This window comes from Micromys minutus (assembly GCF_963924665.1).
Source record: "Micromys minutus genome assembly, chromosome: 19".
NCBI classification, from domain to species: Eukaryota; Metazoa; Chordata; class Mammalia; order Rodentia; family Muridae; genus Micromys; species Micromys minutus.
The window spans coordinates 1,140,103-1,167,354 of NC_137954.1; the positions used below are offsets into that span (position 1 = coordinate 1,140,103).

The 27,252-nt window shown below is 38.7% G+C and overlaps 1 protein-coding gene across 1 annotated transcript; it reads left to right on the forward strand.

Annotated features, from left to right (window-relative positions):
* Positions 1 to 361: 361 nt before the first annotated feature.
* WDR75 (WD repeat domain 75) lies at positions 362 to 25,437 on the forward strand. The gene is made up of 21 exons (XM_080933486.1): positions 362 to 472; positions 3,327 to 3,456; positions 5,520 to 5,585; positions 6,394 to 6,484; positions 8,180 to 8,304; positions 9,712 to 9,782; positions 11,002 to 11,121; positions 11,803 to 11,891; positions 12,961 to 13,119; positions 14,011 to 14,070; positions 14,161 to 14,276; positions 15,448 to 15,623; positions 17,403 to 17,560; positions 18,022 to 18,202; positions 18,972 to 19,066; positions 19,681 to 19,776; positions 20,334 to 20,503; positions 21,387 to 21,446; positions 23,390 to 23,536; positions 23,820 to 23,911; positions 24,244 to 25,437. The coding sequence occupies exons 1-21, from the start codon at positions 390 to 392 to the stop codon at positions 24,446 to 24,448; spliced, it is 2,490 nt and encodes an 829-aa protein (XP_080789612.1). The 5' UTR covers positions 362 to 389; the 3' UTR covers positions 24,449 to 25,437.
* Positions 25,438 to 27,252: the final 1,815 nt, after the last annotated feature.

Genomic DNA, 27,252 nt, shown 5'->3' on the forward strand with positions numbered 1-27,252 from the left:
AAACCCCAACTCTACTATTTTGTCCTTAGTTGGTTCATAACTTTTTACAGTTATTTACATCAGGGAAAACCAAGGGCCAGCCATTATAGTCAATATGTTTCCTAATTCTCTTAAAATAGACTTATGATTTCTTTCTTTTGTTAAACTTTCTTGAAATTTTTTTGTTAAAGAAATCAAGTTTATCTCCTATGGACTAGTACGCAGTCTGATTTTGTCAACCACGTTCTTGTGTTATTATGCCCAAACTAAAGATGGCGGCGTAGGCGTGGCGAACGACCATAGAGTTTCCGAGCTAGAGAAGCCCGGGGCGAACCGAGGGCGGAGAAACAAGCCTGGGAAGGAAGTTCGTAATCAGGCCGGTGCTTAGTGGTTCCTGCGGCTGCGTGAAGATGGTAGAGGAGAGAGTCCGCGTGGTTCGCTGCGGCGGCAGCCGGCTGAACTTCAGGAGAGCCGTGTTCTCTGTGGATTCCAAGTATGCAGCAGGCGGTGGGCCAAGAGGGATCGGGGCATCGCGGGCCGGGGAGGGAGTTGCCCGGCTCGGCCGGACGGCGGACTGCCAGGCTGGACTCGGCGGCGCGGCTCGTGTCCGGACCCGGAGCGCCCCGAGACCGCCTGGCTTTGCTGCTGGGTCTGTGCCTTGGCTCCCCGGACTCTACCTGTGGGTAGATCGAGGGGGTTCAGGGGCAGGTCAGGTGTCTAGAAGAGACTAGGAGACGCTCGGTTGGAAACTGATCCCGTTGTATGTATACCGTTCTGCCCTTGCAGACGAATGTTCGTGCCCCTCGTATGGAACATGTTGAATTTCTAAATCATAAGTGATTTTAGATCACTAAAATTAGTGATTAGCCTTTTCCCGGAAAAAACATCATTATTCCCAGCATTTTTAAACCGTTTTTTTTCTTCCTTTATATATACTTTACATAAAAACCGATGGTGGTCAGTAAGAGAAAATGTCTACATGCACACAACTTTTACAACTGTGGCTTTCCGGTTGTTCGCTGCTTGTTCGCTGGCATTGGCGCTGCTACGTTGTATCATCCAGAGAGATGTGTAGTAAGGGTAGTTTTCAAAGCACTCCGAATGAAGAGATACTTAGTAAAAACTTTCCCACAATACTCTGCCTGTGGGTGTGTGGTAGTTCAGTGCATGCATGATGAAAGGCGCTTTCATACATACGAATCAAGAGTTTCGAAAGGTAAATCTTACCAGTATAGGGGCTTTTGTTGACATTGCTTTATGAATTAAAGGGATAAAATGGGTGTAGAAGAGTTGTCACAGTTCTGGGCCATCAAATTCATCCTTATGTCTAGTTTCTTCCCACATTGAACTGTGCCTCACCTTGTCTATTAAATGAGGTCCATTTCATTTGCCAAGTGTGATAGGATGGTTTTTGTTTGTTTCTTTCTTTAAAGCTTTGGTCAGCTGTTTTATCTATAACTAGCTGAGCTGGCAAAACCAAGACAAGAAACTCACTGTGTGGTGAAGAGTAGAAAAGTCAGTAAGTAGTGGACGTTTGAAACCCTAGGTGCTTTTAAGGCTTTGTTACTTCATGGTGATGAAGATTGCAAAGGGCTACTCTCTAGCGTTATATACTTTCCTACTGCGATTAGAAAATACTAGGGTCAAAGAAACTTATAAAACAAAATGTTTAATTTGGGGCTCACAGTTGCAGAGATTAGATAGAATCTCTCACCATCATGGTGGGGAGCATGATGGGTGGGGGCAGGCAGGCATGGTGCTGGAGCAGTTACCAGAGACATCCCTACACAGAGAGAGCTGAGAATAGAATGGGCTTTTGAAGCCTTCAAGCTTGCCTCCAGTGGCATACCTCTTCCATCAAGGGCCTGCCTCCTAATAATTTCTCTACTTGGGGACCAAGCATTCAAACATCTGAGCCTATGGGGACCATTCTGTTCTCATTTAAACACCCACATTAGGCTAAGCTGAGAAGGTTGTCTATTGGTTATTCTATGAATGGAATGCCTCCCTTAGATCCACAACTGTATCCAGAAGGGTAATGGGTTGGTTTGCTTTGTTTTGGGTTTTTAGTGTTGTGGAGATTGGACTGTGTACATACTAGACAAGCACTCTTCCACGAGATGTGCTTCCCAGATCCACCCAAATGTGGACACCCACTCTTCTGTTTATTTTCATTTGGGACGGATCTCACTAGTCGCTCAGGTTGGTTTTGAACTTGCTATATAGTTCAGGAAGACTGTAATGCTCCTGCCTCAGCTTCCTAAATGGATGGAATTACAGGCCTGGGTCACAAGACCCACCTTAGAGAAATGTGTTTGTATTGAACAGATTGGTGTGGTTGCTACTGGTATGTGATGTGGAGAACAGGCTAGGAAGGGAGGTTATCCAGTTTATTTTTGCTGTTTAGTCAAAAACCTTTGAGGGCTTTTTTTTTTTTTTTTTTTTTTTTTTTTTTTATCTTTATTTGAGGAGGAGGGTTAAGATCAAGATTTGTAGAGTTAACTTAGTGTGAATATAAAACCTAACTGTGTCAGCCACTCATGGAAGCTAAGTACTCCTTAGGAATGGTCCAGGCTACAGATTCTAGCCTCTTAACTAAGGTGCTCAGGATCATGGGTTTAGCCATGAAGAATACCAAAGACTATAAGTGGTTTGTGGTTATTGCTTTCTTGAGTTTATTACACATAAAGCCACCTCTTGGCCAATATATCTTATACATATGCCAGTTATAAGCCACATTCTGGCTTCAAACATGTGCACAGATAAGCAACCCAGTATCTTAGATTTAATAAAGCAGGCTGTAGCAAACCTAGTCAGCATCATATTTCTTCTTAGGATAAAGTCATGTGTGGCAGCACAGAGAATAGTCTGACTGGGTTCTCAATGATTTGAGCCTTCTACAGTGAGAAGAGTGTGAAATATAATTGGCACAGAGCAAATTTCTTTTCTGAACTTGTCTTATAAGTTCTACTGTGAATGAAACCGACCACTTAGGATAATGAAGGAGCATCTGATGTGTGGGAAGAAGTCACAACTATAAAATGGTATAGACATGGAAAATGAGTATTTCAACAGTTAGAAAGAAGATGGATATGTATACAAGAGTAGCCTGGGCCTCACCATTGAGAGCATTTTACTCAGCATTTATGAGCTGATGTCTATAGCTAGCGAGGCAGAATTTGGTGTTTGGCCGTCTCATATCGTTGTAGGGTTGACAACACATGCACTTGAATATACAATTCTTAAACTATTTTGAAAGGTATTTGCATGTAATCTTTATAACAGGCCGTACAGATATGATACTATCTGTATAACATGTGAGACTTAGATTTCCCTCTCTTTTCCAGGTATATCTTCTGTGTCTCGGGAGACTTTGTTAAGGTCTATAGCACAACCACAGAAGAGTGTGTACACATTCTGCACGGGCACAAACATCTGGTGTCTGGAATCCTCATTAACCCCAACAACCATCTGCAGGTGCCAGTTTGTAATTGAACATGTTTGCGTTGACTTTACTGTTGACAGAAACAATTAGGTTGAATTTGCAGTGGGTACTTGTCAGATTATGAACAGAGAATAATCTGTAGGTTCTCCTATTCGGGTTTTTTTGTTTTTTTTTCGTTTTCTGGGAGTAGAAAGAAGACCACGGCCTAGAACTACACTGCCCATAGGGTATTCTGTGAACCATTTCAACTACATGATGCTATTACATGATAAGGATTTTTTTTAATCTATATGAGGTTCTGAAATATAGGTGCAGTTAAATGGATTCTTGATTATTAGGCCCCCATATAGCATTGGCATTGTAGTTATCTAAACATGTGCCCTTAAGTTTTAATTGTTTTAATTAAATTTATTTCAATATTTTACTCTTGCTATAAGTTTTTACAAGTTCCTACTTTTCGCATTAGTCATAGCAACATGGAGGCTATTGCTTGGTTTTGAAAGGATTTACATTGCTAGCCATGAACGAGCCATAAAAGACACGGGGCATAAAGTAACACTCGTGCTTTCTCTCCAAAGTTAAGTGAGCTGCTCTTAAAAACCAGAGTCAAGTAACTCTTCTGTATTATCCAGTTATGTTTTTTATTCCTGTATTGCATATGTGTTCTTTGCAGGCTTTTAATGAAAAGAAAGTGTTCTTCAGTTAAAGTCAGATTTATTAAGTATGTGTTACAAACCTTTGATGGTAGACAAAAAACCATATAATATATATATATATTATAGTTTTTTTCTTAAAGTCGGAAGTATTTTAAAAATCTTTTATTATTAACTTTTTGAGAATTTTATACATTATATTTGATCATATACACCCCTCTCCCCCAGATCCACCCTCTGTCCATCCAACTGTATATTCTGTCTGTCTGTCTATCTCTCAAGAGAAAATCCAACAATTATTACCCTCTATATGATCTGCTGATTCCTGTTCCTCCTATCGGGCCATAGAGACAAGAGCAGTCTTATCAGCAGATTGGGATAAGGCTGCAGGACAAAACTTGTGTGACCCCAAAAGTTCTCCGTTTTTCTTATTTTGGCAGTGCTTATACTTTTATCTGTTTTGTTAATCCATATGTATGATTCTTGGGTAAAATATCTGGCCTTTATTTTCTACCTAAGATAAATTATTTTTGAGAAGATAATACTGTTTTACTAAATATATTTTACTTTTAATCTGGATTCAAAACTCAATTCACAAAAATTGTCAAATTGGCACTTTTTTCAAATTAACATTATTTATAACCCTTATAAATAAGATTTTTATTATTTATAAACCTTATAAATAAGATTTTTACTCTGCAAAACCCTAGTAAAGCTGAGCTGTTTAACAGACATAATGCTGTGTGTCACTAAGATCTGTGCTCACTGAGAATGGTCCACAGACTAGTGACACATGGCAAAGACTGAGAGCCCGGGAACTTGAAAGCACCGTGGAGTTGCCATGGAGTCTCCGTGCAAAAGTTCCTGCTGTGCTTTTAAAAGTGTTGGTCCTTAATGGATCAGGTTTAAGCAGCAGAGTTCTGTCCTTTCAGGAACCTCTTTACCGCTCCAGTAAGATGAGTGCGGTGACAGCATTGGTGAGGTGGGCTTTTGATGAATGAGAATCCTTGAGTGCTCCTCACTGGGCTCCACACCATATCCCACTGCAGAGTAGAAAGTTGATTCCCACCTCCTTCATTTCTAGTTAAAGCCTGAAATTGTTAGATTGTTTTAATTAGATGAGTTTGCAGAAACCACTGGTTCCTTTCCTTTATTTCAGATACTTAGGGCACAAAGTTTTTTATATTTGGGGGAATATTTGTTTTACAGTGTATCTAAAATTAAAATGTATCTAAATCTGATACATTTTGAGTATCATGTTGGGGCTCATAAAGCTTTGAATTTAAATTTTAAATAGAGATATTCAGCTTTTATAAATTTGACTACCTTTTTAGCGCCAATGATAATGCACAACAAACAGGACCCAGCCCGTTCTGCCTTTTAGTATTCATTTTGTATCATTGGTATGGTGTTTAATCGATCTTGTACCTTTTACCCTTTAGCTCTACTCTTGTTCCTTTGATGGCACAATTAAGCTGTGGGACTATCTCGATGGCATTTTGATAAAGGTATGTGTATTGCTCTTTAGTTCTCTTCTATAAAGCCTGATCTTTAAGACTTCCTGAACAAGTTTAGAAAAACTAAATTTTTAAATGCATAGTTTGAACTATATAAAAATTTCAGGATTCTACCAGAAAAAGAAGACTGATGAAAACACTGGAAGTATTTCACACACCAGTAAGAAGCAACTAGTTAGGCCATCAGGGTGGGAGATAAGTGAGCTTGGACACTGAAGGTGTGGCTCAGTGGTGGAGTACCTGTTTGCAGCCCAGGGTTATGCCCCAGCATTTTCAGGGAGGAGCGGGGGAGCCGAAAGTAATCTAGGAATTATACATGACAGAAAGAGAAATACCAGTTACCATGATTCATCCTACTAATTTTAGTAGCGTAAATTTAAACAAATCAAATATTTCCCCCTTTGATAAGATACACATTGAGTGCAGTAATGAGTATAGTTTAGACAGACTTTTATATGTACAGTCGATGAGAGGAAAACAAAAATTACAATACTTTTTTTCTACAAGAATGTGCATCTTTGAAATATCTCGTTACATTTAAATTATATCATTGAAATATCTTGTTATGTAGTTCTTAGATTATAATGGAAAAAAATCTATATAACCTGATGTTACATAAAATTATTAGAGATTCAGTCAGTAAGATACTATGTAGTCATTCAAATAGTGTACATGGCCTTTATAGACAGCTACTCTCTTGAGGTAGGAAGACATCAGTAAGAAAACCTTACATTGCTGCATGAGTTTCATATTCTGAAGGAACTGGATACTGCATGGAGTGACTCATTATCTCTTTCAGACTTTCATTGTTGGACCTAAACTTCATGCCATCTTTATTCCTCCCTATGCCGAAGATTCCGTGTTCCTTACAATAAGTAAAGAAGAGCCAGGTACAGCATAACTTGTTTTTGTGGGTCATTAAATGGGTCTTTACAGGTTCTCAAAATTACAGCGCTCTTGGCACCAATTTTAATCTCAAGATAGCAGTTTTTGAGTAGGTATGTAAATTGCTATCATCCTTTGGTGAGGCGTTTAGTTCTGAGGTCTTCAGTGTGTGTGTGTGTGTGTGTGAGTGTGTGTGTGTGTGTGTGTGTGTGTGTGTGTGTGTAGTGGACTCAGTGTTAAAGCCAGGAAAAAATTTGTCTTTCTGCTGAAATTTAGTGTGTTATTCTTAGACTTTTTATTGGGAGGCTAATCCACCTCTCTAGCCCTTAATATATCATTCATAATAAGCCTCACAGCCTTTTATTTGTTGATCTTGAGTCATACCAAAAAATATAGATATAAATTAATATAAAAATCATCAGCATTCCAGGAATGTCTGCAACATTGTCAGTAATTACAGATAGTTTTTCTCCATTGTAGAGTTTTTTATAATAGTATACCAACATGGAGTTACTCAAAGAAAAGTTACAGTTGTATTAGAATTAAAAGTTCAAAAAAGCTTTAATATAGTGACTATAGACAGTCAGCTGACTGCCCAAGATTCAGTCCTTTATATAAAAATATATGAGCAAATCTTTAGTATGAAAATTGCTTTCATTTTTTAACTAAATGGTATAACTATATGTACACCAAAGGTTGAATATCAGTAACCTTTGATTTGTGTGCCTATTTTATGCTCTGTCAGTGTTACATATAATAAGCTATAGCTAACTTACTTACATGTAAGTACATACAGTTATGTACATAGAGCCAAGAAGTCAACTTCGGATGTCTTCCTTTATCTCTCCACTTAATTTTTGAGACATGTTCTCTCTGCACCTGTAGCTTGGTAATTGAGCTAAACTATCTGCCCTCAAGTCCCAGAGATCCTCCTGACTGGATGTGCTGGCTTTTTAAATAGGAACAAATTCCAATTACAAAAGGAGCAAGCTCAGGTTTTCATGAGTTCCTGGAAGCATTAATGAATAATCTCCCTAGCCACACATTTCAGAAAGCTCTCATGTGGCTCCGTTCTTTTTTCTTTGTTGCTTAATTCATCAATACTATATTCATATTTCAGTCCCATTTTATTTTTATTTATTGGACTTTTTTAAGACAAGTCTTTAGTGTTTCCTGTCCTAGAACTCAGTGTGTAGGTCAGACTGACTTCAGACTCACAGAGAACTTCCTGCCTCTGCCTCCAACCCTGACCCTGCTGGGATTTTAAGGTATGTGATTGCATGGACCCATTTTAAACTGCAGCTTTGGAACATAAAACACTCCTGTGTAAGTTTTCTATTTCTGCAGTCAGGAGTGTCCAGGAATTAAGGATTTAGACAACTTGCTGCCCTTCCAGAGGGCCTGGGTCTGGTTCCCTTCACCCATGTAGCAGTTTACAACCATCTATAACTCCTCTTCTAGGACCCCTGTGGGCACCAGGCTCTGCACATAGTGCATTTTCATACAAATAGGCAAAACTCACGGACATAAAATAAGAATAAATAATTTTTTTTTTTTTAATGAAAAGTTGAGCTTGAGGCACATTTTGTTCAAAATGTCTTACAGTTACAGTTTTGGCATTTGAGTGTGCAAATAACTTTGAAATGACTAAATGTACATGGTTTAAAGAAACTTTTTAATAAATTACTTCCTCTGGTCAGACATATTTCAGCTGGTATCAGTGAAACTGCCCAAGTCAACAAGCCGGGACGTGGAAGCTAAGGAGCTCGCCTTCGTTTTGGACTACATAAACAGATCCCCCAAGTGCATTGCCTTTGGGAATGAGGTATGCCTGTTCTGTTGGTTTCTGTTTATGGATGGAATCTATTTCCTGCAAGTTTTCCTCTCCACACTGATGGTCCCGTGCATTAGTGCACTTTTGTTAGTCATTCCTGGGTTATGGTAAGCACACTTTTAGAACCATCCTTATGCTATGCATTCTGCCCTTTGCTCCTTTACAGTTTCCCTTGAAATAACAATGTCTGGTATTTGTGCTTTTCTTTCCCCGTTTCACATAAAGCACTGACATTGTTCCACTTTGGGCTGTGTTGTATATCTTTATAAAATATGGGCTCTGCATCAATAGTAAAAGTTTTCCATCCTCAGAAATTCAGATATCACGGAAAATATGAGGAAAGAAACCTTCAGTCTCACCAATATTTAAACGCTTTTATAGACTTTTTTCTTGATCACATTGAAGACAATAGTTCCCAAAGAAAGTAGAGTCAGAAATATTTTTACTTTTTTCTTCTTATCAATATAATATTGCAGCACACATGAATACTAACATGTTTTTGACAGATACTTCATGGCATTTGTGCCATTATTTGGCTACCTGTTAATGCTTTATTATTTTAAAGTCAAATGCTACCAGAAGACCTATTGCATTTGCCTTGGGGGCTTTCTAGTCATTGTATCATTTTCAGGACAGGGTTAGTTCTTCAGAGTAGAGAAGATGGATGGCTTCGTCAGTGTCACCGTCAGATGCAGTCTTACTGATTACCACAGTGGGTAAAATCATAGTTACAATACACTTCGCCTCCAGCAGAATTACTAATGATGTCAAATGAGGAGCAAAGTTAAACTCCCAGGGCCTGGAGAGACAGCACATCATAGCAAAATGGTCTGTGTATGAGTTTCCCATAGCCCTGAAACAATCTGACAACCCAGAGTTAACCAGTCAAACAAGGGAATTTTGGTATTTTTATTTAGCTGAATGCAGCTCAACAATGAGAAGAAATTAACAGTACACCTAAGCAGATAGGTAAATTTCAAAGGGATGTGTTAAGCTACATTTGTAGTGTACAGACTAAAATAAGCGGTGATGATGAAGTGATAGTTGCTGGTGTGACTGGGGCACTGAGGAGTGACTAAATGGGGAGGGCACATTCTTGGGATGAAGGAAATGTTTCTGGGTCTGGGCTTTGGCAGCAGTTATATAGATATACCTAAACATGGCATAACATTGTATGTATGCATAATGAGAAAATATATAAACTGCTACATGGCATGATATTGTATGTATGCATAATGGGAAAATATATAAACTGCTAAAAAATATTGTTGTAGAATTTAGGGTTTAATTCTAAAGGTAAAATTTTCCATGGCCAAGGTATAGCAAGTCATTTTGTAGTAATATAATCTTAAGGAGACTTTTTTTTAAAAAAATATTACCTTCTGCTTAAATCACCAGGGAGAATACGTTGCTGCAGTCCGGGACTTTTACTTATCTGTTTATTTTTTCAAAAAGAAAAAAACATGCAAGTAAGAATTCCCTTTTATCAGCTTTGCTGTATTTACTGGAGCACTTGTTATAGTGTTGTCTAAATCTGTTTCTATTGTCTTGTTTCAAAAAGTGGGACCATCCTGTAGAGGTTCACACATTTTAATACGTGATGGTATTAAAGATAAGATAGGAGCATCTTAGCTAAGGAGTCTTCTCTATCCACAAACCCCATACATACAACACAATCAACTGTGTACTTGGTGTAAACATTGGATTTAGATTGAAGAAGCTTGTCCTGGTGATTCTCACTGACTATAGCAACCAGTATAGACATTGGAATACTGGGGCTTTGTTTCAATTTATTTCCTATTGATATGTTAAGATATGTTATGACCAAAAAGGGAGAAAGGGTTTATTTGGCTAACATCGCAATCTCATAGTCTGTCATAAAGGGAAGTTAAAGTTTATGTTCTCAGGGGAGGACATAAAGCGGAGGCCATGAATGTCTCTGTGCCTCACTCAACTGCTTGTGTACAACTCCCGGACCCAGCTAATTGCCCAGAAATAACATCACTCTAGAGATTGACATGCCCTTCCATGTCAATCTCAGTCAAAAACTTCCCAACACCCTTGACAAGAGACCAATCTGGAGCCATGGTCTCCCTAAGGTTTCTTCCCAGGTGACCCTTAGCTTGGATGAAATTGACAAAAATCACCAGCATGGTCTTAGAACACCTAGTCCATTTCATCCTTCATGTACTTCAAATCAATAGATTTAAATCGTGATAATCTGATTTGTAAGGATGAATAACATGCCGTATTTAGAGAGACGAGCTGAGGATCATATAATTGATCTCTTAGACACCATCATCTTCGCAGCTACCTTTCTGAGGTTGGCATTGTTTCCTTTGTGGTATATAAGGATCCTTACTTCTTTAGAAGTGGAATATGAACCAACCTAGACATAGTAAATAAATTTAACCCTCCGAATTTGTCCCATTAGGACACATAAAGTCATTTGTTCTGTTCAAATTTACTAAGCATGGCCATGAGTTTAATACTAAAATTTTGGTTCAGAAAGATTCTCTGTCCGTAGGCCAGTGATAAAAGGACTATCTTCATTACTTAAATCTTAGCAGAGTGCATTAATAAGTTCTTGTGATAAGACATGGCTCACGTGAAGTTTATATTTGTAAATGTTTACCAAACAGAATACTTGATTCATAACCAATGGAAAGTTGTTTTCCTTGTTCCTAGTTTTACTTTGCCATCAACAAAAACGAAGAAGAATGCAAAGAACAAGTTCACGTGTGTAGCCTGCCACCCAAAGGAAGATTGCATCGCATCTGGTCACATGGATGGCAAAATCCGCCTTTGGTCAGTGAACTCCAGAAAGCATGGGGTCATGTGTATACTGCTTCACAATCATCCTGCAGGGCGAGTGTGGAACATTACTGCTGCAGAAGGACTGGCTCTGCCATCACCTTCCCTTTCCTGGCATTGTGCTCTCCCATCATTCTGCCAAGTAGGATTCCTAACATTATGCTTCTGAAGAAAGAGAAGCACTCCACGTCACCTGGAGCCATTTTATTGAAGAGAGTCTTGTTCTCAGCCTTTTATCTAAAACAGGAAATGGAGACAATGCTAAGTACCTAGTGGTGGTACAATGCCATGATAGCTTTGCTTATAGTTCATCTGGTTACGAAGAACAAAGTATTTTTAAGTGCTGATACCAGAACACTCGAGACTGGTTTATTGGATTTAGCATGCCATTGTTTCCTCTTTGGCACCCGAGGTTAAGAGTTTGTTTTCTAAGCCTTAATTGGGATGTCTCCATCAAATAACTTCTCTCAGGGAGACTTTTCTTTTGTTTAGTTTCTGTTTTTTCTTACTGTGTTTTATCACTCTCTCAGAAGCCTGTTTGTTTTCTAATCAGAGACAGAAAATGGGTCTGAATGGTAGGGGTGGTAGGGAGGAGTGGAGAGAGGGGAAGCTGTAATCAGACTATATCACACAATGGGAAAAGCATTTTAAAAAGTATTTTGTTTTCTCCAACAGGAGGAATTTTCATGATGATAAGAAGTACACATACACGTGTTTACATTGGCACCACGACATGGTTATGGATTTAGCTTTTACAGTAACAGGTAAGTGCCTCTTTCATAATTAAAAGAAAAGTTTAGGAATATCTGAGTTAAATGTTGGAATTTACAACTATAATCTCATTGTTTGGAAGGCTGAGGCAGGATAATCACCATGAGTTCAGGGCCTACATAAGCTTTGAGGTGAGACCCTTTCACAAAAGGCTAGTTATAGGAGTCAAGCTGTGAACATTCTTTTGTTGCCTGTAGCTTTTGCTACCCTGCCTAAGCTCGGAGACAGGCCCATGGTACCAGCCCCCACCCAGATTCCCTTGAATCTACAGTTAAAACATACACACTCACACACACACACAAGTTAATCTTAAAATGTTTTTGTTAAAGGCTGGAGAGATGGCTTAGAGGTTAAGAGCACTGTCTGCTCTCCCAGAGCTCCTGAGTTCAATTCCCAGCAACCACATAGTGGCTTACAACCATCTATAATGAGATCTGGTGCCCTCTTCTAGGCTGCAGTCAAACATGCAGGTAGAACGCTGTATGCAAAATCTAAAAAATAAATCTTTAAAAAACTGTTTTTGTTAATTCAGTGACTGAGCACTGCTAAACCTCTCCTGTCACCCCAGGTGTCACTTATTGGCCACTCAAATCCAGAAACTCATATTGGTGGTTTGGCTTCATCTCCTGCAGCTACTATTCCTCTCTCCTCTTCCAGCTCTCAATTCTGCCTTCATCCTCCCACACAACTCTTAAAGTGTCCTGCCCTGTCCTTAGTCATTGGTCACTGGTATCTTTATTGATGGATCAAGACCCAGTTGGGGAATAGGACCTTAACATCAAAACCAACCCCTACATTTCTGTACCCCCCCCCAAAAAAAAAACTTGAAGACATACATTGAACAAACCCATAATAATAATGTAAATTACAAAATATGATACACAATTAACATCCAGTCCATCATCTTTGTCAATTAGATAAAGTACTTTTTCATCATTCCTAATTTAAAGTACTATGGTCCCATCCCTGGGTTATGTTTATTTAGCCTGGGTTATGTTTATATGTGCAGTTTTGTTTTGTTTTCTTCAAAATCTACTATTTTTTATTTCTTTGGCTGCAAAGGAACCAGTCTGCTGAGTGGCGGGCGGGAGTGTGTGCTTGTGGAGTGGCGAGATGGATCTGAGAAGAACAAAGAGTTTCTTCCTCGATTGGGATCTTCTATTGAGCACATCTCTGTCTCGCCTGCGGGAGATTTGTTCTGTACTTCTCACTCCGATAACAGTAAGTCTAAATTTCTCAATGTGAGGAGGCGTTACAGTTAATTACCAGCTTCTGAATGGGAAGCAAGGGACCGAAAACTAGTTAAAAACAGTAGAGATGTGGTGTTTTCTTTACTCCTTTCTAGCCTCAGATGCCACCAGGTTCATCATTTCCAACTGGTTTTTATGAAAACAAAGCTAAATGTGTTTGTTTATTGCAGTGCCAGTTATATTTTCAGAATCTTTTAAAATGGAAGGCAGGTTTTAAGTGGGCCTTCTCACTTTCATAAGTAAAGATTTTTACACGAATGCCCTGAGTTGGTTTTTTGGGGTTGTTTGTTTGTTTTTGGTTTTGTGCTGGAACTATACATGAATGCTACATAGTGTGATGAAGCCAAGGTCCTTGCTGTTCTTCCCAGCCTTTTCTTCCCATTTCTTCTCACCTAGATCACCATGTACATTAACAATTTGTCCATGAATACAGTCTGTTAAGCATATACTACAGAGAGCTCGGAGATTAATAGAGGTACTACTGTTCCAAAGGTGTACTTAAAAGATGTACTACTCAGTTCCTAGCACCTGCATCAGGCAGCTCACAACCACTCATAACTCCAGTTTTGGGAACCTAGCATCCTTGTGTAGCTTCTGTGAGCACTTGCACTCACATGCACATATATATACACAGACGTGAATACATGTAATTTGAAAGAATAGGTTAGTGATTTTAACAGAAACTTCTATCTCCATTTATAATTGTTCAACTAGTAAACTATACTTTTGAATTTCTAATTAATTTAATTGATTTTGACTTAATTGATTGTCTTGTATTCTGGCACATTAACACAAAGATCTGACCCTTGTCAACCTAATATTCTGACCTGTTGATTAATTATTTTCCTTCCTGTTTTAACAGAGATAACAGTTATTCACCGAAATCTTGATGCGTCTGCAGTAATTCAAGGCCTAGTAAAAGGTACTGCAGACTCAAGTGGATAAGGGGACCCTGCGTCTGATGAGTGGCTGCCGCTCTTATTTCAACCACTGTCTGTTGCTTCTTTTGCAGATAGGAGTGTATCTACCGGTTTGATGGTTGACCCAAGAACCAAAGCTTTAGTTTTGAATGGAAAGCCTGGTCACCTGCAGTTTTATTCTCTCCAGGGTGATAAGCAGTTATATAATGTAAGATTTTAATCCATAAACTAAGCTTTAAAACAAGTGATTCTTTCTAGTACTACTGAAGTTATGTGGTTTATTTGGAAGCTCCTGATACTTGATCCTGTGCCTTTGTGCTTGAACATAGCTGATAATTTAGTGCTGCCCACACGTGTGCTCTGAGTCACAGTGATAAAGGAATGAGCATGTGTGGATTGACAGTGCAAATCTGGGTTTGCTGTGTGGTAAAATTGTCTAACATGCCAAAATAAAAGTTTAGTGTAGATCAAACAAGAATACTTCAGTACTGCCTTGCACTCCCTTTTCTTGTGCCCTGCATTGATTGTTCTTTATAGATGACTGTTATGGTAACCAACTTTTTCCATATCTTATAAACTTGAAAAAAGTCAGCCCCCCACCACCACTACATTTACTAAAAAGGCACTTACTACTTACTACACTTAATGTGGTTGGGCATCACTAGTCTCAAATCCAGTCCTTTTCATTTGTTTCGGTTTTTGGAGACAGGAGCTTCGGTGTAGCCCTGACTGTCCTGGTACTCACTAGGCTTGCCTTGAACTCAGATCCACATGTGCCTTTGTGCTGGGCTTAAAAACATGCCCTGCCACCACCTTGCAAAACCAAAGTCTTAAGTGTTTCCAGATCTAAAAATTCTGAGTACCTCCCTGACACCACAAGAGGGATATCCGATGCCTAACTTGATGTGAAGACATATAATAGCACAATGCTAAGACAATTATTAGATAAAATCACCCATAGTCTACACCTAAGTGTAGACCTGGGTCCTAGTCCCAAAATATCTCTTACATCTTTATGAACATTGTCAACATCAAAAGAAATCTGGGACCTTTTGGATCTGTAGCTTTTCATATGAGGGCTTCTCAACCAATACTAACTACTTTATTTTCTTATCAAACACAAAGAAACCCATTTTAAGGGATTAAGGAATCACTCATCAATAGAAAACCAGTCTTCTTGGACCATTGCTTTTTATTTATTTATTTATTTATTTATTTATTCATTCATTCATTCATTCATTCATTCATTTTTACCCTTTGTAGTAATAATTTAGCCCTAAGTTTTTTTTTTTATTAATAAAGCTTTTCTTAGAGAAAAGTATGACTGTAAATAAAAGATATTTATGTTAATAACACTTTGGACTTCTTAACCTTGTCAGCTAGATATCATACAGCAAGAGTACATCAATGATGAGGGTCTAATCCAGATTGAACTGACGAAGGCTGCCTTTGGCTGCTCTGGTACTTGGTTGGCAACAGTTGAACAACGGCAAGAAAATGAAAATGAACTTGAGCTACAAATGAAACTGTGGAACTACAGCAAGAAGACCCAAGGGTAACCCTAGTGTGGCCTCCTCATTGGAGCTTCTGCTTTAGGGTTAAAACTCATTATTTCTGTTGTTGCACTTTGACACATACAGAAATGGGGCTTACGGTATCTTTCTAATAGTAAAGCTTTATTTTAGCTTTCTGTTTTGAGAACGTATTGATCTAATATAGCTCATGCCATGTCATCACATAATAGATGAAACATGAGAATGAATTGTAACCCACAACGTAACGTATTTTAGAGGCAAATCCAGAATTAGAATCCAGATGTGCCCTGGTTCTTCCAGCACTGTCAAGGAAGAGTGTAGACATGCGTCTTGTGTTCGTGTTCGGGTAAATAACCCACAGCTTTACTGAAGAACTACTCATTGAGTCTTTGTGCTAGGTTTTTGTTTTGTTTTTTGAGGCCCTAGCTATTTTCGAATTTGATATCTAGACCACGTTGGTTCAAACTCAGTTTTGCCTGTCTCTGCCTCCCAAATGCTGGGGATTCATGGCATGTACCACCAACTCTGGCTTGATAATGTTTCTAAAGAATATTGTAACCTAAGGTTACACTGAATCCCAAGATTGTATTATTTACTGGGGGAAAAAAAAACAAACTGTTTCTAGTTATAGTGAGACACTCAGCCTTGGCACACACCTTTAAATCCCTCTGGCTGGAATACAGACAGGCCCTTATTACACACCTTTAATCCCAACCAGTGAAGGTAAAGTTAGTTTATAGAGGAAAGTACCCATGTTTGAACGTGATAGGGTATGCTGAACTCCCAAAAGAAGAGAGAAGAAAGGAAAGCTACTTAGGAGAGCAGTGCAGAGAGGGGGAGTAAAGTGGGAGGCAGTTTTACTGGGACAATTATACAGAGACAGGGTTGCAGAGAGAACAAGCTAGACACAGGTAAAGACAGACCAGCCAGAGAATGAGGAGCCAAAAGATAAAAACACATTGTTAGAGTTAGTTTGAAGCAAAGCAGAACAAAAAGTCAGAGGCCAAGAAAGTAGCCAGATTAAATCAATCAGCTTGGAGAGGAGTTTTGAACCAGAACAGCTGAGTTGAATCAGCCAGCCAGAGTTCAGAAAGAAATAGGAAGGGTAAACTTACTTAGCAGTAAGTTTCAGAGACTGAAAACATTCTAGGCCTAGGTAAGAGGCCAGAAGCTTCTATGACTAGGCCTAGGTTAGCAGACTGAGGCAGTACAATTACATCAGATGAATGAATACGTTTACACTAAGCCTTTGCCCCATATTTCACAGGTGAGAAAAGAGGCCCAGAATTAAGTGATTCCTATTGGCCCTCTCTCTTATAACCTGCTCTTAACGTGGAAGCACTGTGTATGCTGTTCTTATACTCTAAGGACACAGCAAGCATTGTTGGTGAGAGGACATTTTGAATAGGTCATTTCTGTTTAATGTTTTAACAATATAAATGGAACCTTTCACAGCTATTCTTTATCCATTTTTCTTTTGTCTGTTTTTAGAAGAAGCCAGACATCTAAGTTCTCTGTATTTATCCTACAGAGTCTATCTAGTACAGTAGGCCTTTAGCTATGACTTGTTTTATATTCATTTTTTTCCAACGAGCTGGTCACTATATATAATGATCTGTATTTGAGTCATCCCAGGTGATGTTAGGACTTGTCTTGAGACTGTTATAGACAGAGTGTGGAAATTTGTCATTTGGGGTGATAATTCGTAGGTTGCCCATTCTGAAGCTGTTGCATGATGTGCAGAGTGTTAGCAAACCGTGTCATTTCAGAGAATGAACTCATGGTTTTCTTTCAACTAGGTTTGTCCTTAACACAAAGATCACCATGCCACATGATGACCACATTACGGCTCTCTGTTTCAATAATGCAGAAAACTATGAAAAGCCCATACTGGTCACAGCTAGCAGGGATGGCCACTTCAAAGTGTGGATATTAACAGATGACTCTGATATATACAGTAAGTGCACTCAGTAGATGGTGTTGAAAAATTACAGTTTTAAGAAGTGATACATTTATATTGGCACTTGTATTCTTTTTGAGAAGGTGTTTTCCAATTTGTTGAAGTCTATAAACTGTTGCTTTATTTCAACAACTATTTTTCATATTAAACTTTTACATACATACCTTTCCACCAGAATCTGTGCATTGGGGGAGTGGGTGGGCATTTTGTGTCTGCTTGGTCCAGGTTAAAGGGTTCCTTCCACAAGGTCTCTCTCTTCTCCACCAGAGGGAGCTCAAGGTCTCCAGGAAGGGAAAAAAATACCAGTCAGTGGGTTACCCTTTTAACATAGAACAGTTGGGGGTGATTTGGGGTTTTGTTTTCTTTATTTAACTTTTTCTACCTGTAACCTGTCTCATTATAACCTGAATCATTATTTCATATTTATGCCATTTTTGTTATGGTTTCTTTTTCCATAGAAAAAGCCATTGGCTGGACTTGTGACTTTGTGGGTAGTTACCATAAGTATCAAGCAACCAATTGTTGTTTCTCTGAAGATGGCTCCTTGCTAGCAGTCAGTTTTGAGGAAATAGTTACAATATGGGACTCGGAAACATGGGAATTAAAATGTACATTTTGCCAACGAGCTGGGAAAATAAGGTAGGTAAATTAGTTTGTGTTGCTACCAATGTATGTATGTTTGTATTTTTAATTTAAAAAGCCTTTAAGCTCCAATAATAATGTATATTTTTCCCAAAGAGGTAATCTATAGTTTGCTGGGGAATAAGGGTAAGAATTAAACAAAATGTTGAGAAACTGTAACTTCTGAGTCCATAAGTAGTTTATAAGAATTTTCTAAACTACGATTAACATTGAACTTTGTACCCAGCTTTGTTCAATATAGTAAACACTTTCATGGTGTAGAAAATAAGGCTATGCTGTCTTTATGCATTCCTTTAAAAATACAATGTAATACTCAAACTATACTTCTGGTTCCCAGACCTGAGGGCAAAATAATAGGTAACTAATTTCATTTCATTTTAAATATATCTGATTTTGAATTTGCTTTGTAAGTTCAAGTACAAATTTTCTTTTTGTAGGTAAAAAAATGATAAAATAAGGCTTTGTTAAGTGGTGTGATATATTTACATAAACTATTATGTGCTGCATGGATTGTTACATGATACAGCATATAAGAGAGTTCATCATGGCATTATACCTGTTTTCCTAAAGAAATACAAGTACCTAATAATCCCTTTCTATTGGCTTAGCACCTTTACCATTGCTGTAACAACTAGAAACACAAAAAGAATAAAACTATTCCATGCTTATGAGTCTGTATGGAGTAGGAGTAAATGCAGTGGTCTAAGCCTGCAGTTCTTTGTAACTAAATGTGCTAGAGCTGCCATCTTTGTGATTTTTGACCTAGGCACCTTTGCTTTGGAAGACTGACATGCTCAAAGTATCTTCTCGGCACTACTGAGAGTGGCATTCTCTGCTGTTGGAATCTGCTCAGTTGTTCAAGTAAGCCCATGTGGGACGCCACAATTAGACTTTGACCTTTTAGGCATTGAGGACCCTATTTTCATATCTTTACCCCTACAATATATAATTTTTTACTTGACCAAAGGTTTTAAATCAGTGGCTGGTAGTGAGTTACAGATTGCAAATAATCAGGCAGCTATGCCAGTTGTACCCAGGGTGCAGGGACGAGTTGAGGACAAGCTGTTGATTGCATGCAACATCCCACTGTGTAGTCTGCCACACACTCCTGAAAAATTAGGTTTTGCTGGCCTGATGTTGGCACGGGGAAGGTGTGATGTTATTTCCTGATGAATGAGGGTGGTAGTCTCTGTCACCCACATGTAGTACAAACAGAAAAGCATCAGCCACGAATATGCATGAGCCTAACTTTGAGTGTCTGGGAGGAATACTGAAGTTCACTGTGCAGCTCTGCTTTCTGCCGCACAGCTCACTGAACCCTCCACAGACAGCATCCATGTATGTTGTCATTGAAATCATAAATCCTTCCATATAAGCATAACACTGAGCTGTCCCAAGGAAGATGAAGGGCACCTGTTGTAAAGACCTGAGCTTTTGCTGAACCTCTTCTCAGAAGTGTATCACTCTTCCCACAGTGCAGTGGAGTGCAAAACTAAATGTCAGAGTTATGGAACCCGACCCTTATTCAGACCATGTTGCTGCAGTGGCTCAGTCTTCAGAGGGCTCAGACTGTAAGTACCAACCATTCTCTGGTAGCATGCGGCCTTTTTCCTAAGTTTTCTTTTTACTGTTTTTAGCATAAGCTGAAGCATAGTTGCTTTGAGTCACAAATTGATATGCAACTGTTTGTCTGGGGTCTGCCCGCCCTCTTACCCAACACCTATAAAGTATGCATTCACACTTAACTGCTGGGAGTGTTCTAGTATATCCCTGACTTTTTCATGAGCCAGTTCCTTCTGAGACTTCAGACTCTCTCCTGACTGTTAACTGGACTTCTCTGCTTCTGAAACAATGCCTGCATCTCTTTCTTGGTTCTCCACACAATATTTGTACAGTGTTCTGCTGTCTCTGGAACAGAAACCCTCTTCATTTTCAGATTTTAGTCCTCATTCCTAACCTGTTGGGTGCATACTACATACCTATCAAGCAGCAGCAGCAACAGCATTGAAACAATCTAAGCTGAGCTATTTACACTGTGGGCTGGTAACAGGATTAGTGTGATCTGTCAGCCTGAGGCTAGAATATTCCTCTGTGGATAAAGTGCCATCTATCTGTTTTTTTCCTTTAGTGTTTGTATTTAAACCGAGCGAGCCAAGGCCATTGTATATTCAAAAGAATGTCTCCAGAGAGGAAGTCCAGTGGGGAGTGTTTGTTCCACGAGATGTCCCAGAATCATTCACCTCAGAAGCTCACCAATGGCTAAATAGATCCCAGTTTTACTTCCTAACTAAATCACAGGTAACTGTCTCCCTCCAAAGGGGTGGCCTGTTTATAGAAATAATGTTAGAAAGTTTGTTTTAGGTAGAACTCTTTTATTGAAGGTTTATTTCCCAAAAGAAATGGTCAAATAAGTGTCAGTGCAGCAGTGTTAAGAATGTGATTATATTAGCTCTTGTCTTAGTCAGGGTCTGCACAATCATGACCAAGAAGCAAGTTGGGGAGGAAAGGGTTTATTCAGCTTATATATTCATATCACTGTTCATCACCAAAGGAAGTCAGGACTGAAACTCAAGCAGGTCAGGAAGCAGGAGCTGATGCAGAGGCCATGGAGGGATGTCAGGTCCTGGCTTGCTTCCCCTGGCTTGCTCAGCCTGCTTATAGAACCAAGGTCACCAGCCAAGGGATGGCACCACCCACAGTGGGCTGAGCCCTCCCACCTTGATCACTAGTTGAGAAAATGCCTTACAGCTGGATCTCATGGAGGCATTTCCTCAACTGATGCTCCTTTCTCTGATAACTCCAACTTTCTTTGTGTCAAGTTGGCACAAAACCAGCCTGTATACAGCACTGTACCCCACACCTGGAAGTTTTGTGTTGGCAGAAGGGAAATTAAAGTAAGCCCCAAAATTACTTTAATTCATTTATTAGCATTTTTTCTAATTTTACTATTTGGTTTGCTGTTGAAAAAGCTTGTGGCTTTTATTTTGTTGCTGGGTTTTACATTTTTCTCAAAACATGATCTTGTAACTCCCACAGGACCTTCCAAAGAAATTTAAATCTTTTCTTTGGGCAGATATATATATCAAGATGAAAAAATTGGCATTTTAAGACATTGTGTAATCTTATTTCATTTGAACCCCCTAAGGTGTATTTTGTTGCATTAATTGATCTGTCTTTTTAGTGCTTATTAACGTTCAGTGCAAAGTATCCGGAAGAGAAACTCACACCAACAAGCAAACAGGTATGCTTTTTATGGTGCATGCTGTGTTGTCTTCCTTAAGAAAATTAGCTTTTATAATTCAGCTGTGACGAACATGTCTCAACTGAGCTCTAAGAAGGACTTGCTAAGTGCATACCTATAAACTCTGCCCTGCTACTCTAAGGTGTAGAATACTAAAAGTATAGTCTTGTGTTTTAAAGAGTCAGTCAGTTGGCCTGCCGTGTCTTATTTGTGGAATGGAATTGGCTAAATAATCAGTTGTAGATGGAGTGGGGTAGTACCAGCCAGAGTAGATGGGTAAATGTGCTTAGCTTATATTTAAAATGAGATCCCAACCTACTCCACTAAGGATCTTGGATTTTGTTGTCTGCACTGTTTTCTGGAACCAACCCTCTGAAAACTGAGGGGCAACTCTAGATCATCATTACAAAAACATAGATTTATTTACCAGTTTGGACTTCATATCTCTAAGAATGTGTTTAGATTCTGGATTCTGGGAAAAAAATAATTTGGATAAAGCCTCTAATTAATTTCATAGCCAGGTAGTCCACATACTTTCTTTTTATGATCAACTTTTTCCCTCATGAAATTAATTACAGCTGCCTCTTTTTTCCCATTTGCTGGGAGTTTGGTTTTGTTTTGTTATTTAATTCTACTTCAGGCTTTATTCAAATTATTTTTTTCCAGGATTTTTCAGACGCATATGTATTCTTTCAAGCCATGGAAACTTTTTGCAGACCCGTGGCTTACTTCATCTGGACTGGTTGTTCTGTGAATCTGCTACACGGTGCTCATCCTAGAATCTGCTCAGCATTCTGGGGAGTCATTTCACTGCTATAGTGCTAGATCCCATAGATTTTCTTTACTCACATACTTGCTTTGGTGAAGCCTATTCTGTTCAAACATGGGTTAACACCTTGCTGAACTTAAGCATCTTGCAGTTTGGGCAGTATTCTTTATCTTTCGTACTTGTTGATTAGTTGGGTATAAATGTAAACTGAAAACCATTTTCTCAACACTTTGAAGGTGGTGGCCTAAGATTCTATAGCTTCTGGTGTTCTTTATCTTTGACCATTTACCATAGCTTGCTTAATTTCTTTTGAAAACTCATTGAATTAACTCACAACATTTTGTTAATAACCAGCTATATTCTAGGGACTATTATAGACAACTGAGATATGTTAGCAAAACAGCCTTGTTTGTTTAAAAAAATGTATTTATAGGAAGTTAAGCAATAAGTCAGTAAAATATGTAATACATTGGAAAATGAAAAGATGTACAGCAGGGTTGGAGGTAGAGGAAAAGGTGAGTGAGGTGTGTCTTGGGATTTTACATTGGGAAGTCAAGGTAGGCCTTACTAAGTAGCTCCATCTTTCCTCTCCATGAAGTGTGGAAATTCCAGGAGAGCTTTGGATGGGTAACTGACTCAGGAGGTTACTCCATCTCCCACATGCCCTGGCTTTTGTTTTTGTTTTCTTATTTGTTTGGTATTTTATTTGTTTGTTTTAAAAAAGAATTCTCCTTAGTCCTCCTCTTTGTCCCCTGCCTGTTTTGTGTGCAGTTTGTCCTGTTTATCAACAATGCATACACACCTTGCTTTTCTCACAGTTGTCTTAGAATATTGTTTTCTTGACTTTACTAGGATTTCATCCTTTAACCTGCTGCATCCTTTCAGATTGTCAATGTTCTTTGCCCAGATGAGCATATAACCTCAGAAAACATGTTCCCATGATCTTTAAAATCCCTAGCAAGGAAGCCATGGTTTTCATTAGCATCTGTGTCTAGCTATCCCATGTAGAAAGTGGGACACTGGGCATCAGTTGGTTTGTCCTTGACATGAGAGTGACATTCTGTGACTTCCAGCTTTTCACCAGAATTGTTTTTTTAGCTCAGTGGCACTTACCTGTTCAAAAAATTTCCATCTTTATATTGAAGTAACTAACTCTTCTTTTACATCCATACAGCTGCTGGCAGAAGAAAGTTTGCCAACAACCCCATTTTCTTTCATATTGGGAAAACACAGGCAACAGCAGGATGCAAAGTTAACTGAAACTTCAGAGAATGAACTGGTACAACTCCCCTTAACCGAGAACATACCTGCAATTACTGAGGTGAGTGATCAGCACTGCAGAGCATGAGAGATGGAGCAGATTTAGTGATTGCATTTTGTGTCCAGATGGAGAAGGAGCCTTAGTGGGCAATTCACTCCTGTACCTGGGTGGGGAGATAGAGCTGCCCAGTGGGGAGAGCCGAAAGTACTATTTGCTTTGATTTGGTGTTTTCTTGGCCTTTTGTGTTTGTCTGGGCCTTTAGAATGAAAGGTATTAGGAGTTGAAACAGCAGTGTGTCAAAGGGTGACCTTTCTAACAAAGCGACTTTTCTGTTTGTCTATAGCTTCTTCACACCCCAGCCCACGTACTGCCATCAGCTTCTTTTCTGTGTTCTCTGTTTGTAAACTCACTGCTGCTGTCTAAAGAGACTAAAAGGTGAGAATTCCAGATGGTTTGCCTTCTGAGTATTTTTGGGAATGTCATCCACTATATTTGTACTTTAGATTTGAAATGTAACTAAGGACATCAAATTATTACATACAACACTTGTGAAGAGCTGAGGAAGAGATGGCTGTAACTGCTTAAAGATGCAGTTCCACATTTTGTAAGTTCATTTGGTTTTTTATGGCTCGTGCTCCATAAGGGCAGTTATCACAATGTTTTCAGTTGAGTTGCTTTTTCTATATGGTATTTCAATGTGGTGCCTTTAATTAAAAAGACCTAATTTAGAAATATCTAACAGTGTTTATGTTCTGTTATTGTCGAAGTGCTGAGGAAATTCCTGATGATACAGATATGGAGGAGAACAAAGAAAGTGATGATTCAGATAAAGAACATGATTGTGCTGAAAAGACCAAGGAAACAAGTAACTTGGACTTGGGAGAAGATGCTATACATCAGCTGTCGAAATCTGAAGAGAAAGAGCTGAGAAAGTTCAGAAAAGTCGATTATAGCTGGCTAACCTCTCTGTAGGCTGTGGATGTGTCGTGACACAGAGACATGTTGTATTTAATGTTTACTGTCTGTTAATACTCAAAATTTTATAAAGTTATTTTTTTCTTAAGACAAAATATTAAAAGTCTTTTGTTTATTTGCTCAAAAAGTTGCCTAGGTTAACCTTGAACTTGGGATTCTTTTTTCTTGGACCCCCCCAATCAGGATGATAGGCTTGTTACTTTCAGGTCTGGTCAAGCATGTTTGTTTGTTTAGATTTTTTTTTATTTTCTGTGTATGAATGTTTTTCTTGAATGTATGTATATGTTCCGCTGGCTACTCTGGTTTCTGACAAAATCGCATCAAGCGATTATGAGCCATCTCCCCAGCTCCACCATTCAGCCAAATGATTACATTTGTGAGAACTGATGAGCTTGCATTAGCAATGTCATAAAAGACCCACAAAGATAACTTCTGTCCAAGATATGGACCTCACTTCTGTGTGATGAAAGTTACACTCCTGGAAGTATATAAACTGAATGGTCCTAGTGGATGTGGATGGACCATAGGCTAGCCACCTCCATGTGTGTCATGCATTTCACACATTCCTTTTACAACTCGGTATATCAGCTACACCTTACTTTGACGGGGTGGAAGGGTTGCACGGGATCCAGAGATTAATTTACTTAGATGATTGGTCTATAAGAAGTGAAATTAAGACACAAGAACTATGCCTGACAAAGCCCAAATGCTGAGCACTTCTAGAATAAAACTGTCTCAAGGCACAGCAGTCATCTGTCACTGGGAAAGAACTGAAGTAAACACAAAGTGGGCCAGATACAGGGCTAATCCCAACTGAAAACTAGAGCTCCCTGGCACCGAACCTGTTAAAGTCCTTTAAGCTATCTAAGCTTCAACCACTTTATCTGTAAAATAAAGTCTTCCCCCTCCCTAACATACAGCTTTGTTTTCCACATTAGTTAAGTTGCAGACAGATGGGGGAAAGTTTAATGTATAACATTAGGCACTGGAGAATAAATAAATTGTGTTAAAATTAAGGTTTTTTGGATAGTTGCATACTAATTAAAAAAGGTTTTTTGTTAATATGCTATAAACCATTTTTCATGGGTTTTTGGGTTTGTTGTCATTATAGACTAGCACCCAGAATAAAAGTTATAAATTGTTTTAATGTTTGTGGATGTTTTAAATAATTTCAAGTCTTTGTTCCATGACTACAAAGGAGCTCTTCATCGAATCCTCTGAGTTAAACATAAACATCTGGCTGAGATGACCTAACTCTTGTCATGTATTCTGTAAGTCCGCCTTATTTGAACATGACTTCTAGAAACTTTTTTCTTTGTCCTAAAACTGTTTCCTGCAGCCAAAAAAAATGTTCAAATTACCTTGTAATACCAAATTAAATTTCTCAAAGTGGAGGTTTACAAAAGGATGGCTTAGTGGTCACAGATACAGCTTCTAATGTTCTACAGTGCAGCAACCACTCATGATTAACAGTGATGCGTTGACTTTGAAAACAGCAAATAGTTTTAAATGTTCCCAACACCACACAAAGAGATGATGAAGGCTTAAAGAATATTCAATATACACGCTAATAAACATGTCAGTTATCCCAGTCTGATCATTACTTATGTAATTTGTATTGAAAGGTTACACCATACCCCACATATATGAATAATTGATATATTCAAGTTGAAAATGAAAATATGCATTTGATAATGAAAGAAATGAAAAGGGTATAAAAGAAGCAGTTAGAAGGTCAGGGTGGGTCAGCATGAAGGGAGAGACAGCTGCTGGAAGGTGCTTAGAGCAACACTCCTGTTTCACTGAGATGACTAGCAGGGCCACTGAAGCTCAGTTTACCAAGCTCTCTAGGATGGCATTTCACAATTACCCTACTTCCTCTTCAGATTTCTCATTCCTCGAAGTCCCTTTGTCAGTTGTTGGAAAGGAAGCTAGGAAAGGGGATAACATGCAAAATGTAAATAAAATAAATCTAAAGCAAAAAAAAAAAAAAAAAAAGCAGGGCTATTTTTCTTGTATCATTCTGCTAGGGTCACCGAAATGGCAGGAGATAAGACCTTGACAGAGCCTAAGGCCTATGAGAATCATTACTAGAAAATTGCTCTGAGGTAAGAACAAAGCAGAAAGAGTCCCAGTTAGGATTTGACAGTGAACACAGTGGGACTAGACTAGAATAAAATAAGAATAAGCAGCGAGAGACCTAAGCAGTTATCAGGTTGCTGCTTAATTAATCACAGTTCCTTCCTCTAAAGTGCAGAATCAGACAAAATGACATCTCACTGTTTTGCTACTATGCAACCACAAAATTAAATTAGAAATGGAGCCTATAGTATGGCTCCACTTCCATCCCAGCCCCAAAATGATATACTAAAGTCATGATTCACATGTGTAAGTTATGGAAATACAGCTCTTTAGTTAGATAGCTTTAAAAATGACACACCTTTTGCTTAGAAACTCTTTGGGAAATCAGAGCACTGGGTCTACAAGATGCAATCATCAGACATGAAAGTGCAACAGTTCCTCCTATTGTTTTGTGGGGTTTTGATAAACCCTGGCACTCCATGGTCACCTGTCTTAACGGAAGGGTGAATGAATATGTGCTCCCAAAATAAGCATTTGAAATGCAAATGTTGATATTGTGCTCTGGTTCACATAGGAAAGTAAACATCTTGTTCCTTCAGAAATAACTGTCAACCATTTTAAGACATCTTTGTCTACTTGCCCAGCCAGCTTAGTGATTTGGTGAGTGGCATTTATACCAGAAGGAACTCCATACAGAGTTAGGAGATGAATTATTCATC

What these genes read in the sequence shown, in the direction of transcription:
- WDR75 (XM_080933486.1), top strand. Translation starts at nt 390, where the DNA reads ATGGTAGAGGAGAGAGTCCGCGTGGTTCGCTGCGGCGGCAGCCGGCTG. An exon ending in GTGTTCTCTGTGGATTCCAA is followed by an intron (nt 473 to 3,326) that starts GTATGCAGCAGG and finishes TCTCTTTTCCAG; the next exon opens with GTATATCTTCTGTGTCTCGG. An exon ending in GTCTTCAGAGGGCTCAGACT is followed by an intron (nt 19,777 to 20,333) that starts GTAAGTACCAAC and finishes TTTTTCCTTTAG; the next exon opens with TGTTTGTATTTAAACCGAGC.